Source organism: Bubalus bubalis, chromosome 8 (genome assembly GCF_019923935.1).
Source record: "Bubalus bubalis isolate 160015118507 breed Murrah chromosome 8, NDDB_SH_1, whole genome shotgun sequence".
NCBI lineage: Eukaryota > Metazoa > Chordata > Mammalia > Artiodactyla > Bovidae > Bubalus > Bubalus bubalis.
The window spans coordinates 103,710,562-103,725,617 of NC_059164.1; the positions used below are offsets into that span (position 1 = coordinate 103,710,562).

Here is a 15,056-nt window from a genome sequence, read left to right on the forward strand (position 1 = left end):
CAGGAATTATTCACAGGGCAGTTACTGCCAATACTGCCAGTGTTGCAGGGAAAGAAAATTACGGCTAGAGCAGTGGCTGTTGGTGCCTTGCCAGTGGGGAACAGGGGTTAAAGGTGCTTTATTTTCCACAATAATCTGCATATAGTGAGCGCTTCTGTACTGTACACTTAAAAACAGTCAGGATGATAACTTTTATGATTTTGCCACAGTAAAAATAAAGTATTTAAAAAATTTCCTAGACAGTGCTTGAGATCTTCAGAATACTTGGGGGAAAAAAAAATCAGAGAAGCTCTTGCATCTCAGTGGAAACTCACTGCTGCTGCTGCTAAGTCACTTCAGTCATGTCCGACTCTGTGTGACCCCATGGATGGCAGTCTACCAGGCTCCCCCATCCCTGGGATTCTCCAGGCAAAAACACTGGAGTGGGTTGCCATTTCCTTCTCCAATGCAGGAAAGTGAAAAGTGAAAGTGAAGTTGCTCAGTCATGTCGACTCTCAGCGACCCCATGGACTGCAGCCTACCAGGCTCCTCCATCCATGGGATTTTCCAGGCAAGAGTACTGGAGTGGGGTGCCATTGCCTTCTAGAATACAATAAAAAGCTAATCTGGTTAAGTTAAATGTGTACAAGTTAATGTGGCTAAGTCCAGGCTTTTTCAAAGAACCTGCAAAACCCTTCGTCGTCTGGCTTTTGTCTCATCATACCTAAAGTCATACGAGTCAGTGTGTTTTCAGTTCCTCAAACTGGAGCATTTCCTTTTATCTTTGGGCTTTGCCAATGGATGTTTTCTATGCCTCTAATGCTTTTCCACCGTTTTTATTCTGCCCCACCCTAATTTATTCTTCAGAGTTCTTTAGGGAGGCCTTCTAACGAAGGCCTAACGAAGTTTTGGCCTCTTGGTATCCCTCTGGATCAATCCATAGACCCATCCACATTCTCACAGAAGTCTGGATTTTTCCTTTGTAGCATATAATACAATTGTATTTCTGTAACTGTGTAATATCAGTCTCTCACACAGGACTGAAAGTTCCATGAAGTAGGGACTATTTCTTGCAAACCACTGTATTACCAGGGCTCTGGCAGCTTGTATAAAGCAGGTATTCGGTACTCTCCTACCAGGCACAGCCTTTTATCCCACAAACTTACCTTGCAGATATTCTCAAAGGAGTAGGCAGAGAGGAACATAAAGTTTGTGAGCTTGGTGGTGGAGACAGTGGTTGAACAGCCAGAGAGATCAAAGAGTTTAGGGGTGGTTTAGGTGGGGAGGCAAGAAGGGAGTAATGAGGATGTTCATTTAATGAGTCTCCCCTTCACTCCCCCAACATCCCATCCCCTCCCAAACCAGTCATTCAACAATAAATAGTCATGCATTCCATTTCTTTGGGGAATAAGGTAAACTTCAGATTACAGAACCAAGGCAGATAATTTTGCAGAATTACAGTGAAACCAGTCACAGTTCAACTGGGTTAGATTTCAACATGGAGATGATGGTGTTCCTCCAAACAGTCTTCAACCTGCGAAGCTGACACTCCTCCAGGATGTGGATGGACGGTAAATACCCTTCCTCCTACTTTCAGCCGCTGAGAGAAGTCCTCCCCTGGCGGACCAGCACTACTTCTTTTTTGCTGCTCTCTTCCCTTCTCCTTTCCTTGGCTTCACCTTTCCACGAAGCTTCTTTAGACGCAGCTGCTCATCCTTGAAGTCCTGATGTTCGTCTCTGAAAGGAGAAAAGAAGAAAATAATTAGCCAGTATTTTTACCAGACTGGAGAAGTACACCTGTCTAGAATGTTCCCTCAGGTGGTTCTGGTTATCAAACTCTGACTTCTACAGCTTAATGAACAGAAAGGACAGGGAGCCCCTGATGTACAGAGGGGCTGTGTTCCCAGAGTTCATTTCTAAGTCAGTTTCCGCTTACAGAAGCGAGGTCACGAACAGCAGTTACTTGCCAAGCCCATCTGTGTAAACTGATATAACTAGGATTCAACACTAATAATTGCCCCAGGTTTCCCTGTAACACCAAGACTACACAGTGATGGGGCCAGAAAGTGGGTATAAGCTTCAGTAGCTACTCAGTAGCTGAGACCCTGGGAGGCCCAGGGATCAGCACCTAAGGGGACATGTGTGGAGGAAGCTGCCTGGATGACAGTGGATGAGTCACACAGAAGGCTGCTGGGGAGTCTCCAGCAGAAGGAAGCTTCGTCAGCAGAGAGGAACGCCACAGACAAGACCTTGAGGAATCAAGGCGGCCAGGGCTGTTTGTACATATGAATAGGGTGTAAGCTGAAGACTGCCTGTACTGTATAAAAATGTCTGCATTTTACAATTAAACATGGTCATTCCTCAGTATCTTTGGGGGACTGGCTCTAAGTCGCCCCCCACCAATAGATACTAAAATCCACTGGTGCTCAAGTCCCTTATATAGCATAGCATATAATCTACACATACCCTGTGTACTTTAAATCATCTACTTACAATACTTAATAAAATAAATGTAAATGTTATATATAAAGAGTTGCTAGTGCACGGCAAATTCAAGGTTTGTTTCTTGGGACTTTCTGGAATTTTTTTTTTTTTAATATTTTCAATCTGTGGTTGGTTGAATCTACAGATAACTAACCTGTGGATAAGGAGGGCCTAAAACAGTATCATGTTTCAATATGTAAGCTCTGGAACCCATGTGACCCTGGGTTCAAGACACAGCTCCACCATCTAGTAGCTGTGTGACCTTGGGTGAGGATCCTTCCCTCTCTGCACCCTGGTCTCCTCACCTTTATGAGTGTGGATAGTGGTAAAGTATTTACATGTAAGAGAGTGGTTTCCTGGGCCCGATTTTTAACTCCTGATGCTGTTTTTTTTAGGGTTTCCCTGGTTGCTCAGCTGGTAAAGAATCCAATGCAGGAGACCCTGGTTCGATGCCTGGGTCAGGAAGATCCCCTGGAGAAGGGCATGGCAACCCACTCCAGTATTCTTGCCTGGAGAATCCCCATGGACAGAGAAGCCTGGTGGGCTACAGTCCACAGGTCACAGAGTCTGACATGACTGAGCGACTAAGTACACACAGCACAGCTGCTTTTAAATTTTTTTTATTCTTTAATTTTTGGCTGTGTCGTGTGACTTGTGGGATCTTAGTTCCCCAGTCAGAGATTGAACCGGAGCCCTTGGCAGTGAAAGCTCAGAGTCTTAACTGCTGGATCACCAAGGAGTTCCCCCAGGTTGTTTTAAAAAATAGATAGGTTTTATAGGGTTGGATGTTTCATTCCATGAACATGATAGCTACAACAGACTTCTCTGGGATTAGCTATGTGCTGTGCTTTGCTTAGTCGCTCAGTTGTGTTCAACACTTTGCGACCTGATGGACTATAGCCTGCCAGGCTCCTCTGTCCATGGGATTCTCCAGGCAAGAATGCTGAAGTGGGCTGCCATGCCCTCCTTAGGATTAGCTGTGATTGCCCCCAAGTAAGTCACTCTCAAAAAAGCATCCAGAGTAATTCTTCTGAGACATAAGTCAGATCATGTCACTCCTCTCTGTTCACAGCCTGGCAAATCACTCCCTGCTTTCTCAGCCCCCTTCACAACCTGCCTCCTGTCCCACGGCTTTCCCGTCAGCCTGTGAGGCTCCTGGAACAGACGAGGCGTATTCCTCAAGGTCTTTGCTCTGCTTTGGCCTCGGCCTTGAAAGCTCTTCCTTGGGTCCCCCCGGCTCACTCTCCACCCTCAAGTCTCTGCGGAAACCTCGTCTTCTCAGTGAGGCTACCCTGACTGTTCTGTTTAATACTGTGATCCGTCCTTCCCTGCCTACTGAGGGCCCAGTCAGCACTCTTGATCCTGCTTAGCTGGCTCTACTATTTTTTCCCCCTGCATCACATTCAACTTTGTAACATACCACCTAATTTACTTACTTAGTATGTTTTTCCCTCTCTTCTTCCCTCCTGTCAATCATTTCTGACAACGCCCCCAGGCAGAAAGAAAATTCCATAGGCAGGGGTCTCTGTGGATGAACCGCCCAAGCACCTGCTTGATGGAATGAGTCACTGTTTTTGAGACCCTGATTCCCTCCCCGTTTTGTAGGATTTTGTAAGATTTTTTTTTATGGAAGACTGTCTGCTTTCATCCTGCCTGACTCCCCAGAAGGCCTTGCGTTAGAGGCTCCATTTACTGTACCTAGTGACTACATACGTGAAAATAATTGTGCTTCTCCATGGATAACTAAAGCTAAGTGTTTTTCCTCTGTCCCCAAAGACAGTTGAGGCTTTATTTTTCAAACAAATGGGGAGCAGCAGCAAAAAAGTAAATTAAAATAACTGAAGGTAATTTTGATATGGGTTATGATTTTCTACTCAGGACATGTGTCTTTCAATATTTTATTTGGGGTAAGAATAAAATTAATTTTATTTTTTGAGCCAAGACTTTAGTGAGATAATCCCAAAAGCAATTCCAGAAATTCAAAATACATCATGGATTATCTCTAGTGATCTATTAACTAAGAAAATTTTGTTCATAGAATGTTTCCCTTGTGCCCATCTTAAATGCCTGCATATGGAAGGTACTTAAAAAAGAAAAAAAATCTGTTGGGTAAATGAATGTACCAATCTCTAGTTATTTGGAATGAACTGTTAATCTTATTATATTAGAGCGAACAATCCCAAATTAATTTTTGTAACATCGCCCTAAGACAATTAAAACATGTTAAATTAAAAAAAAAAAAGTAGGCATTTGACTTGATACAATTATGTACTATTTAAATTCTTGTATAATGAGCATGTATTCGTTTGGTAATTAAGACATTTTTTAAAAGAAAAACGATCACAGGGGTATTTGATCTTTTTTCTTTTTAAAGCAGCATATTATCTTAAGCGCCCACTTCCTACACATGCAAGAACATACAAATGCATGGTGGAAAGAGCCCGCTACTCTTACTATTACATATCATTATCCTATTATAATATCGATTACCTATTACCCGTAAAGGTAAACTTCAGCTTTAGTATACCAAAAAGGGTACCAATTAAAAATGCCCAAAGATGGTGAAAGGAAATAAGAAATCCAACAAAACTGCCATCAGGAAGGAAAGGAGGCTCCCCCTCACCAGTTAGGAAGCAGGTCGGCTGCGCCCTTTTCATCTGACCAGTGGGATCTGCTCAGTGTGTGGACCCGTTTCCCCTGCATCCACTGAGCGCTCTTAGATTAACGACTAACTCAAGGTCTCTCTATAGCTCGGTATCTAGTCACTGTTAGTCACATCTTAGACATAATTAAGGTATGTCTTCTAGTAAGTGCACGTTCCCTTTTTTTTCTTAGTATACTCATTATGGACATTTTGAAAGCTTTCCCCTCCCACAACTGTACCTTTTGAACTATCTGGGCACTATTATAAGAACCAAAAAACTATGAAAGTAGAAAGGCTAATTTTTTCCCTTTCTGATCTATTAAACAAACCTCCTATAGGTTACTCTTTGTGGGGTTTTTTTTTTGGTCATTACCTGTAGAGGCCAAGAGAACGTAGTATCCCCATGAGTGCAAAGTAAGTGTTGTGATTTGGATACCAGTCGTAAGTCTCCTTCCTCTTGGCCAAAGGCTGCTCACTGAACAGCTTCACCACTTTCATGGATTTGGAATCAGTAGGCCTGGCAACCTCACCGAATAGCCGGGCACTCAGACGACTCATGCGCAAGGCATATTCTGAAAGTGAAGACATTTCTTGAGCAGCAAGGAACAAGAAGCCCTATAGAAAAATGAGAACACAAATGGTTCATGTTAAGAAATTCCCAGATTATCTAAGGAATGCTTTACAAAGTGAAAACACAGAGAGCCACCCATGACTTAGCTCCTGTTGGCAGGACATGCCTTGGGGTTGAGAAATGTCCACAGCTGGAGGGGAGGCACAGTTCCTTTGCATGCTTTCCACTTGCATCTTTTACGCTGGGTGTTCGCATGATTACTCCTGTGCTGTAATGCCCTTTTTACAATGAACAGTTTTGTGATTTAATAGGTTATTTACTGATAGTCAGCTTACCTATTTGTAGGCTAGATGAGGACAGGGAAACAAGTCATCCAGCCACAGCATCTATTATACCTTCAGAAAACACCGACTTCAGCACTCTGCAGAATAAACATGCTGACTGCTTGCCATCTAAAGGTTTAATCATGGTGGAGAAATAATTATGCTGTTGTCTTTATTATCAGCCCTTTGAACACTGTTCTCCTCAAGGGCTCCAGATGGCTCTCAGAACGGCTAATGAGTTATGAGGTCATTTAGCCTCTAGGTTGCTGGATTGGATTCTGCCTAGAGACGGAGAGCCAGTTGGGAAAAACAGAGATAGTAGTCTTATAGGAATTAACTCGACGGCTCAAAAGATTCATTTTATTCCTGAATAAAAGGCATTTATGAGTTGTGATGTGATGTGTCTTATCTTCCATCTTATATATTCTGTTTTAATGAAAACTTGCTAAATTCGTATTAGCTGAAAACAGTAACTTTTTCTTTGGAGGCATAAAATGGTGAAATAGTGTAAGAATGATATCTGCAATATGCAGAAATTACAGGTAATATATATTGAAGATTATAAAAATGATACATTAAAAATCAAGACCGTTCACAAGTACTATACCAATATTTTATAACTATAAATGGAATATTACCTTTAAAAATTGTGCATCACTATAGGGTATATCTGTAACATATAATATTGTACATCAGCTATAATTCAATTACAAAAGCAGTAGAGAGTTTCTTATATTAGAAAAAAGAATGATGCTAGCGGACTAACTCTCATTCCATTTTAGTTCAAATCTAAGTGTAACTGTCAGCAGAGTATACTAATTTACATAAACTTTTGTAGTGACATGCGAGTTTTGTTGACTAAGACAGTATCCTGGGGGACAGTTCATCTAGGATGAAAAGGAGCTGACCTCTGAATAGGAAAAAAGGCATCAACTTATCTTGAAAAACCAATGGAAGAAATATATTAAAAAAAAACTCTCCTAAACAGGAATGCTGCCAAGTAAATTTCAAAATTGCTCTGGCAATTTAAATACCCAGTATTTAAAGAACTTTTCATGTCCATTCCAAGATCCACTGAAAGAGCCTAAAGGATGACCTGAAACAATTTCAGGTCAATCTCTAACCAGTTACCTTCTGAAAACCAACCAAGCAATCTTGGGCCAACAGTGCCACCTGAAGGCCAGCAATGGGAGAACGGTCAGGTCCAAGGTCTCCCAGCCCATCTCCCCTCCAAGCCTTACTCCTCTCAGCACTCTGTTTCAGGATTCCCTTCTTTCCTAACTCTTGCTCCACTGTGGATGGGGATGGATTGGTGGTGTTAGGGCTAGGTTTATAATTTCATCAATGAGAAAAAGTCACTAACAGTTGAACATATAAAGAGAATATAATAACCTATCAGGTTTTGCACATTACCAGAAGTTGCCTTCAGAAGCTACAAAAAGTTTCTTTGCATGCATTCTTTTCCCTTCCCTCCACCCTTCAGTTCAGTTCAGTCACGTAGTCATGTCTGACTCTCTGCAACCCCATGAACTGCAGCACGCCAGGCCTCCCTGTCCATCACCAACTCCCGGAGTTCAACCAAAATTGGGTGAACGATTACCTATTGTCTCTAAATATGAGCTTCCCTTTCGGAAAACAAAGCTTGCAGGACTGTGTGAGAAATAAGACAGTGGCACTGAATAAATGGCAAACTAAAAAAAGCAAAAACCTAAACATGCTTGGTGTTCATACACTCTATATACAGACACATTTGTTTGTTCCTTGTCCTCATTTAACCACACACAAAAGGAGATACATACCCCATGCGGCTGAACCTGTGCCTCCCTGGAAAGGTATCCTCACTTACAGACACTGACACCCAGGGAACACAGGGGAGGGGACCACAGCTTGGCAGTAAGGAGGAAGGGACTCACCAGGACTGTGGTCACTGAAAGCAACACAGGACACTAAGTCATCTCCATGCCAGCCTTGGAGGCAGCAAAGTGCTGGGACAGGGCTCATGGATAATAAGGTCTCATTAGAATCCAATGGGGGGCTTCCCTAGTAGTCCAATGGTTAAGAATCTGCATGCCAGTGCAGGGGACATGGGCTTGATCCCTGGTCTAGGAAGATTCCATGTGCCACGGGGCAACTAAGCCCATGTGCTGCAATTGGTGATCCCACGCACTAGAGCCTGCACTCTGCATCAGGAGGAGCCGCCGCAGTGAGAAGACGGAGCGGTGCTACTAGAGAAAAGTCCACATGCAGCGATGAAGAACCAGTGCAGCAACACATAAGTAAATAAATAGAAAGAGTTGTTAAAAAAACAATAAGAAGAAGAATCCTGTGGAAATGGTCATATCACAAACTCAAGTCCTAGAACTTTTCTGATGGAGAAAGAGAATGAGCCTCTCCAAACCTGAAACATTTACTAGAAACAAAGAAGCACTTGCTAAATAGAAGCAAACAAAATGGCTGTAACAATTGCCAGTTACTGCTTTGTAGCCTCTTACAGAGCACAGACCTATATGCTCCTGATGAAGGATGGCATAGGTGCTAGGTAATCCTTTCTTTCACATAGATTAGAACAGCTCAAGAGTTATGCTGTCCCTAAATACTGGTCCTGAGACTGGCAAACTGCCACTCTTCACTAGCTTTGATTTTTTTTTTTTTAAGATTGGGAAAGCCTTACCTAGGACTTTTCAGGATCCTCGTATGTCAACTTTCAACTTTATCTTAAAAACAAACAAACAAAAAAGAACATGATTACTGTGTGAAAGACATTAAGGTAAAAGGCAAGTAAATTAGATTTTTATCCACATGAGGCCACTTAAAATATCAAATTTTCTTTAAATGTGAACTAAATAAAACGGTATCAAGAAGAAAAATTACCTGGACTGAAAATGCTAAGTAAAAACGAATTACTGAAATGTGCTGGAGCAAGACAGGAGAAAATGTCCATATTTTTGCTTTAGTATATAAGGGTAAGTTTCTGTATCTTTCTGATAGGTCTGATGCAGTAAAAAGGTCAGATTTGTACAGTGACTGACTTTGGATTATGTTTGCCTTTTTTCTTTGAAAAGTGTGGATGATGTTCAAGAGTTCTTAATCTGGGTATCCCTCAGTGTGGTGAATCTCGAGGAGCTGTATTTAGAAGCATATGCTGAAAGGTGTGTGTGTGTGTAAATTCTGCTGCAGAGGCAGGCTTCTCAAAAACCACTGGTTAGTGGACAGCGCCAGCTTTGGAGTACAAAAAGATGGCTGGAATTTTGCCTTTCTCCTTTAATGGTCATATCGTGTTTGTAGTAGTATGTATTCTTTGCTCCTTTTCTCATCTACTACAGGCCAGTTATACTATCTCACTGTCTTGCCAGGGTGACAGGCAAAAGTCATGGCACAATGCCTGCCCTAATAGTCATCAGTCAAGGAAGTCGCACACTGTGCACGCGTGTTTCACACACACACAAAGCCAATCTAGACACAACGCTTTCATTATTTTTAAAGCTTGGCAATGCCTGCCCTAATAGTCATCAGTCAAGGAAGTCGCACACTGTGCACGCGTGTTTCACACACACACAAAGCCAATCTAGACACAACGCTTTCATTATTTTTAAAGCTTGGCAATGCCTGCCCTAATAGTCATCAGTCAAGGAAGTCGCACACTGTGCACGCGTGTTTCACACACACACAAAGCCAATCTAGACACAACGCTTTATTATTTTTAAAGCTTGGCGCTAATTATTTTACTGGGTCTCAGAGACATGAACGGCTCTGAATGTAGGTCAAGCTTTACTCATTTCAACAAGAACATCCCCAACAACCCCCTCCAACTGCCTGGATCACACCTCTCTCCTGTGACGGAAGCAACAGTGTCAAGCTGGGCTTTCCGCTAATGCATTTAAGCTGATACAACTTATCTGCATTACCCCCGACTTCCACACACCTAAGGCCGACTGATGAGCATAGAAACCAAGACTTGAATGCTGCCTGATCAGAGTAATTGGGCCGGAGAGGAAACTACGCCAGGGCCCTTAGTTTGGTAAATTCACCAAGTTAAGCAGGAGAAGGCCAAGTTGTTTGGGTGATACCTGTGAAATCTCCGAGCTGGTTAATGAAACTGACTCCTCCTATTCTTGGCGACTCTACAAGGTTGGAGACCCCCGTTCGGTCTCTAAAGCCATCGCCCACAACTCACTACAGAGCCCCCACTAAAAGTCATGTACGGCCTTACCTACTTGTGACCTCTCCTGTGAGCCATTTTCCCGGAAGGCCAGCCCCCAGCCCGCCCCCAAGTGCTCGCCGGAGACGCCAGTGGAGAGCAGTAGAGAAACGTAAGCGTGGTGGCTAGAGAGGAGTCTTAGGGAAAGACCCGGAACTCTTAATGTCGTACCTGACGCCTGCGCAGTGAGAACAGCGCCTCCTGGTGCGCGGAGGACTGACGGGGATGCAGCTTCAGGTGCGAGAGGCCTGGTTTTCATGGACTGTCCTGCAGGGTTCGCTAATTGTATTTTGTTGGAAATGGCTCTAGCGCGGACCGCTCAACCTCTGAAGTAGTGTTTATACGTGTTCCTTGTCGGGGAGAATGAAATGCGTTTGTTTTTTCTTTTCCTCCTTCCGCTTTGTTTCTGTGTGTTTTCTTTCTCTTTTCATCCAGCTTAGGCCTTGACGTGCTCCAAGCGCATTGCTTGACTTTAGGGGCTGAGGAATCTTCTGACTCACCAGGAGTGCCATTCCCCTCCCTCCGGGAGGCTATTGTTGATACCCCTTTGCTGGGTTAGGGGCGCTGTTTGGAGCACTCTCTCTCTCTTTCCCCCACTGCCCTGGAAGCTTCTTCAGAGAGTAGACAAGGTATCTGTCTGACTCTTCAGTGGTTATCTAGACCCTCTTGGCAGTATTTCACTCCGTAAGAGATCTGCTCTCTAGCAAGCCACACAGGCATTGAATTGAAGCATTTGCTGAATGTTTGATAGTTCAACTGAAAACACTACTTATTTTCTGAGCATTATTCAAGGCCTGTCATAAATATTCTAAAAATGTACCCTGGGAAAATGCAAATCAGCAGCGTGCTATATATACCTAGACACCCTCTTCCCTTCTACAGAACTTTGTATTATTAACTTAGGTTTTGACGTCTTATCAATATGTGCTTTAGAGTTTGTTTCTATCAAGTTAAGTTTTGACATGTTATCAACCTATGATAACAAGTAGCCTTGTTAACTTGGGTCTGGCTTAAGAAGTTGTCACAGGGTGTAATGAGTATAGCGTGTATAACTCAGTCCAAAAAATATACTGGGTGGGAATTTCACCTTGTCTTGGCTTGTTGGCTTCCCCTGAATATTGGCTGTTAGAAAGTTTAAAACCAAATTTGCAATGGACTCATGGCAAGAGCCATTATGTGAGTATTTCCATAAATATAAATTTTGTTGGCTGTTTTGTGTGTCTTCGATTTCCCCCTTTTTTTCGGCCTATTTATTGGTTGTGTTATCAGAATGTTTTGTGAATCTCTCAGCTATCATAATTTTTTCTTAAAATATAATAAGGCTTACAGGTGGATGTGTACTCTGGGGCACTTTACACTATGACTCCTATTAAATCAATTTCATAGGGATCATACTCTTTTCTAGAGCCTACTGTAACAAAATACCACAAGCTTGGTGGCTTCAAACACCAGAACTTTGTTCTCTCACAGTTCTGGAGACCAGAAATCCAAAATCAGTATCCTTGAGCCAAAACCAAGATGTTGGCAAGGCTGTGCTCCTTCCTGAGGCTCTGGAATAGAATCATTTCTTTGACTCTTCCAGCTTCTGGTGGTTGCTGGCATTCATTGACTTATGGCCACATCATTCCAGTCTTCAAGGCCAGAATCTTCAAATAGCTCTCTGCTTCCTCTTTACATCACCTTCTTCTTGATGTGTATCAGACCTCCTGCTGCCTTCCTCTTAGAGGGATATGTGTAATTGCATTTAGGGCCCACTTGATAACCCAGGATAATCTCCGCATCTCAAGATTCTTAATTTATTCACATCTGCAAGGACCCCTTTCCCATATATAGTGGGATTCACACCTTCCAGGGATTAGGACTGGCAACCTCGGGGGGACATTTTCCTGTCTACCACAGAGTTAGAAACAGCAAGTCTATGGTACTGACCTGTAGAAACTGTTACTGACCAATGGGGAAATTTAAATATTAGGGTGGGCAAACTAATGGAACAGAATAAAATTTAACCTCTTGTGGACATTAACATCCAGACCTTTGCTCACCCACTTGTACTTCCAAGCTAAAGCATCCTTAAAGACACTTGTTATAGGTAGAGATTGCCTTATATATTTCTCTTTTCTGAAACCCAGTGTTTTAAAATTATGGATTATGAATCATTAGTTGGTTGTGAAATCAATTTAGTGGGTCATGAACAGCATTAAAAGATGCTGGAATAGGAAATATCAGAGTGCGTTGCATGTAGTAAGGGTAATCATTGTTTCATGAAACAATATGTATGTGTGTATTGGGTCATGATATAAATATACTGCTTACTCTAGGCTTGTAGTAGGCATCTGCTGTAGGCAAATTCACTATTCATCATACTCTATGGCAAGTTGCAGCCGGAATTAAAGTTCACATCAATTGAAGTTCTTATTGTGTGGAATAGTCCACGGGGCAGGTGGATTCCTACTCCCTCAAGTATAAGTTAATTTACAGAGCCTTATTTCTATAAGTGTTCTTCCCCAGTGTTGGGTAGGTTCTTTTATCTTATTTCTACATTTATAATAGTTCTTTTCTCAATTTACAAAAGAAAGATGCATTCCTCACCCAGGGTGTAAAACCCTCCAGTATGACAAGCAAAGATTTTCAAGATGTTTTGGGAGAAGCTTCTTTTTCCCCCTGATCATTATCTGTATTTATTAAAAACTTTTAGTTTTGTATTGAGGTATAACTTATTAACAATGTTTTGTGGAAGCTTCAGCTGAACAGTGAAGGAACTCAGCCATCCATATACATGTATCCATTCTCCCCCAAACTCCCCTTCCCGTCCATGCTGGCATATAACATTGAGTCCATGTGCTATACAATAGGTCCTTGCTGGTTATCCATTTTGAACATAACAGTGTGTACATGACCTTCCCAAACTCCCTAACTATCCCTTTCCCCCGGCAACCATGAGTTTATTTTCTAAGTCTAAGAGTCTCTTTCTATTTTGTAAGTTAAGTTCCTTTGTATAATTTCTTTTTAGGTTCCACATATAAGGGATATCATACAATATTTCTCCTTCTTTGTCTGACTTACTTCACTCAGTATGACACTCTCTAGGTCCATCCTTGTTGCTGCAAATGACATTATTTCATTCTTTTTAATGGGTGAGTAATATTCCATTGTATATATGTGCAACATCTTTTTCTATTCCCTTGTCGATGGGCGTTTAGGTTGCTTCCATGTCTTGGCTACTGCAGACAGTGCTTCAGTGAGCATTGGGGTACATGTATTCTTTTAGATTATGTTTTTCTTTGGATATATTGCCAGGAGTGGGATTGCAGGGTCATATGGTAGCTCTATTTTTTATTTTTTTAAGGGACTTCCATACTGTTCTCCAGGGAGAAGGCAATGGCACCCCACTCCAGTACTCTTGCCTGGAAAATCCCATGGACGGAGGAGCCTGGTAGGCTGCAGTCCATGGGGTCGTGAAGAGTCAGACACAACTTAGTGACTTCAGTTCCCTTTTCATTTTCATGCATTGGAGAAGGAAATGGCAACCCACTCCAGTGTTCTTGCCTGGAGAATCCCAGGGGCTGTGGAGCCTGGTGGGCTGCTGTCTATGGGGTCGCACAGAGTTGGACATGACGGAAGCGACTTAGCAGCAGCAGCATACTGTTAGCCAAAGTGGTTGTACCATTCCTACCAACAGTGTAGAAGGGTTCCCTTTGGGAGAATCTTTCTTTAATGATCAGTCAAGACAACGTAAATCTTTCTTAGGCTTCCGTCTTTTCCCATCTTACATATATTCCAGATAAGGGTGAAGTAAACTCTTAGATATGGTAATTGGATATTCGTTGTGACTTTCTGAAATCAGATAGACTGTGTGAGTGTGAATGCTGGGAGTGATAGTAATTTTCCTTTAATCATCACATCTCTTTTATCTTCTGTGGTTAAGAAGTGTATTGTTATTGAAGGAGAATCTGGCAAGAGCAGAGCAAAACTGGCCTTGAAGAAAATATTGAACCCTAATTTTTTTTCACGTATGTAAACATAAGCAAAAAATTTTTTTCAGCTAGTCTCAATGCTTATCTGTAGGGTGTATTGTTATCTGGAAAGGAAAGTGACTTTAAACAACTGAAGGAGTGAAGGTTAGTGACACTGATTCTTTACCCAGGGATTGAACCCAGGTCTCCTGCATTGCAGGCGGACTTTTTACCAGCTGAGCCACAAGGGAAGCCCAAGAATACGGGAGTGGGTAGCCTATCCCTTCTCCAGCTGATCTTCCAGACCCAGGTCTCCTGCATTGCAGACAGATTTTTTTTACCAACTGAGCTATCAGGGAAGCCCTCTTTTAAATATAAAATGAATTATTTTAAAAGACCTTCATATTTTTTTCCCATTACATAGAATAATCTGCAAAAACATCATGCATAATTTTATTTGCTTATTTTTTTGATGACCACTTTTGGTACCACCTAAAATCATTTTGTGTATACCCATCAGTGCCTTAATTTTATTTTAGATTTGGCATGTGTTGTTCAATGAAATTTAAAACATATCGTGAAAATCACAGATCACCAAATACTTCCTGTTCCCTCTCTTTCCAGGCATAAGATTGTAGTTCATTTCATGCCAGTTCTTGGAGTTGGGGAAGGCCATGTGACTACCTATGGCCAATGGGTTATAAACAGAAGTGAAGTGTTGCCTTTACCCATATGAAACTCTCTGGAGCTCTCCTTTCCCTTTGGTACAGAGGATCATTGCTTTGTCAGCCTTGAGAGTTGTGATTATGAGGAACACATCCTGTTCTGCCAGCCACAGTGTGCACCTGGCTTAGGTTAGAAAGAAGGCTTTGTTGTTTGAGGTCATACAATTTTGTTTTTTGTT

At 42.1% G+C, this 15,056-nt stretch overlaps 1 protein-coding gene across 5 annotated transcripts; it reads right to left on the bottom strand.

Annotated features, from left to right (window-relative positions):
• Positions 1-1,359: 1,359 nt before the first annotated feature.
• MRPS33 (mitochondrial ribosomal protein S33) lies at positions 1,360-10,327 on the bottom strand. Of its 5 annotated transcripts, none has more exons than XM_044946963.2 (4): positions 10,212-10,327; positions 8,673-8,715; positions 5,481-5,722; positions 1,360-1,716 (listed from the first exon to the last, which is right to left on the bottom strand). In XM_044946963.2, exons 3-4 carry the CDS (start codon positions 5,693-5,695, stop codon positions 1,611-1,613), a joined length of 321 nt encoding a protein of 106 aa, XP_044802898.1. In that variant the 5' UTR covers positions 5,696-5,722; positions 8,673-8,715; positions 10,212-10,327; the 3' UTR covers positions 1,360-1,610. The 5 variants fall into 5 exon arrangements, with proteins under 5 accessions (XP_044802898.1, XP_044802899.1, XP_025147453.2 ...); XM_044946964.1 differs by lacking the exon at positions 10,212-10,327 and adding an exon at positions 10,069-10,156; XM_025291668.2 differs by lacking the exon at positions 10,212-10,327 and adding an exon at positions 6,014-6,130.
• Between the last annotated feature and the right edge of the window lie 4,729 nt (positions 10,328-15,056).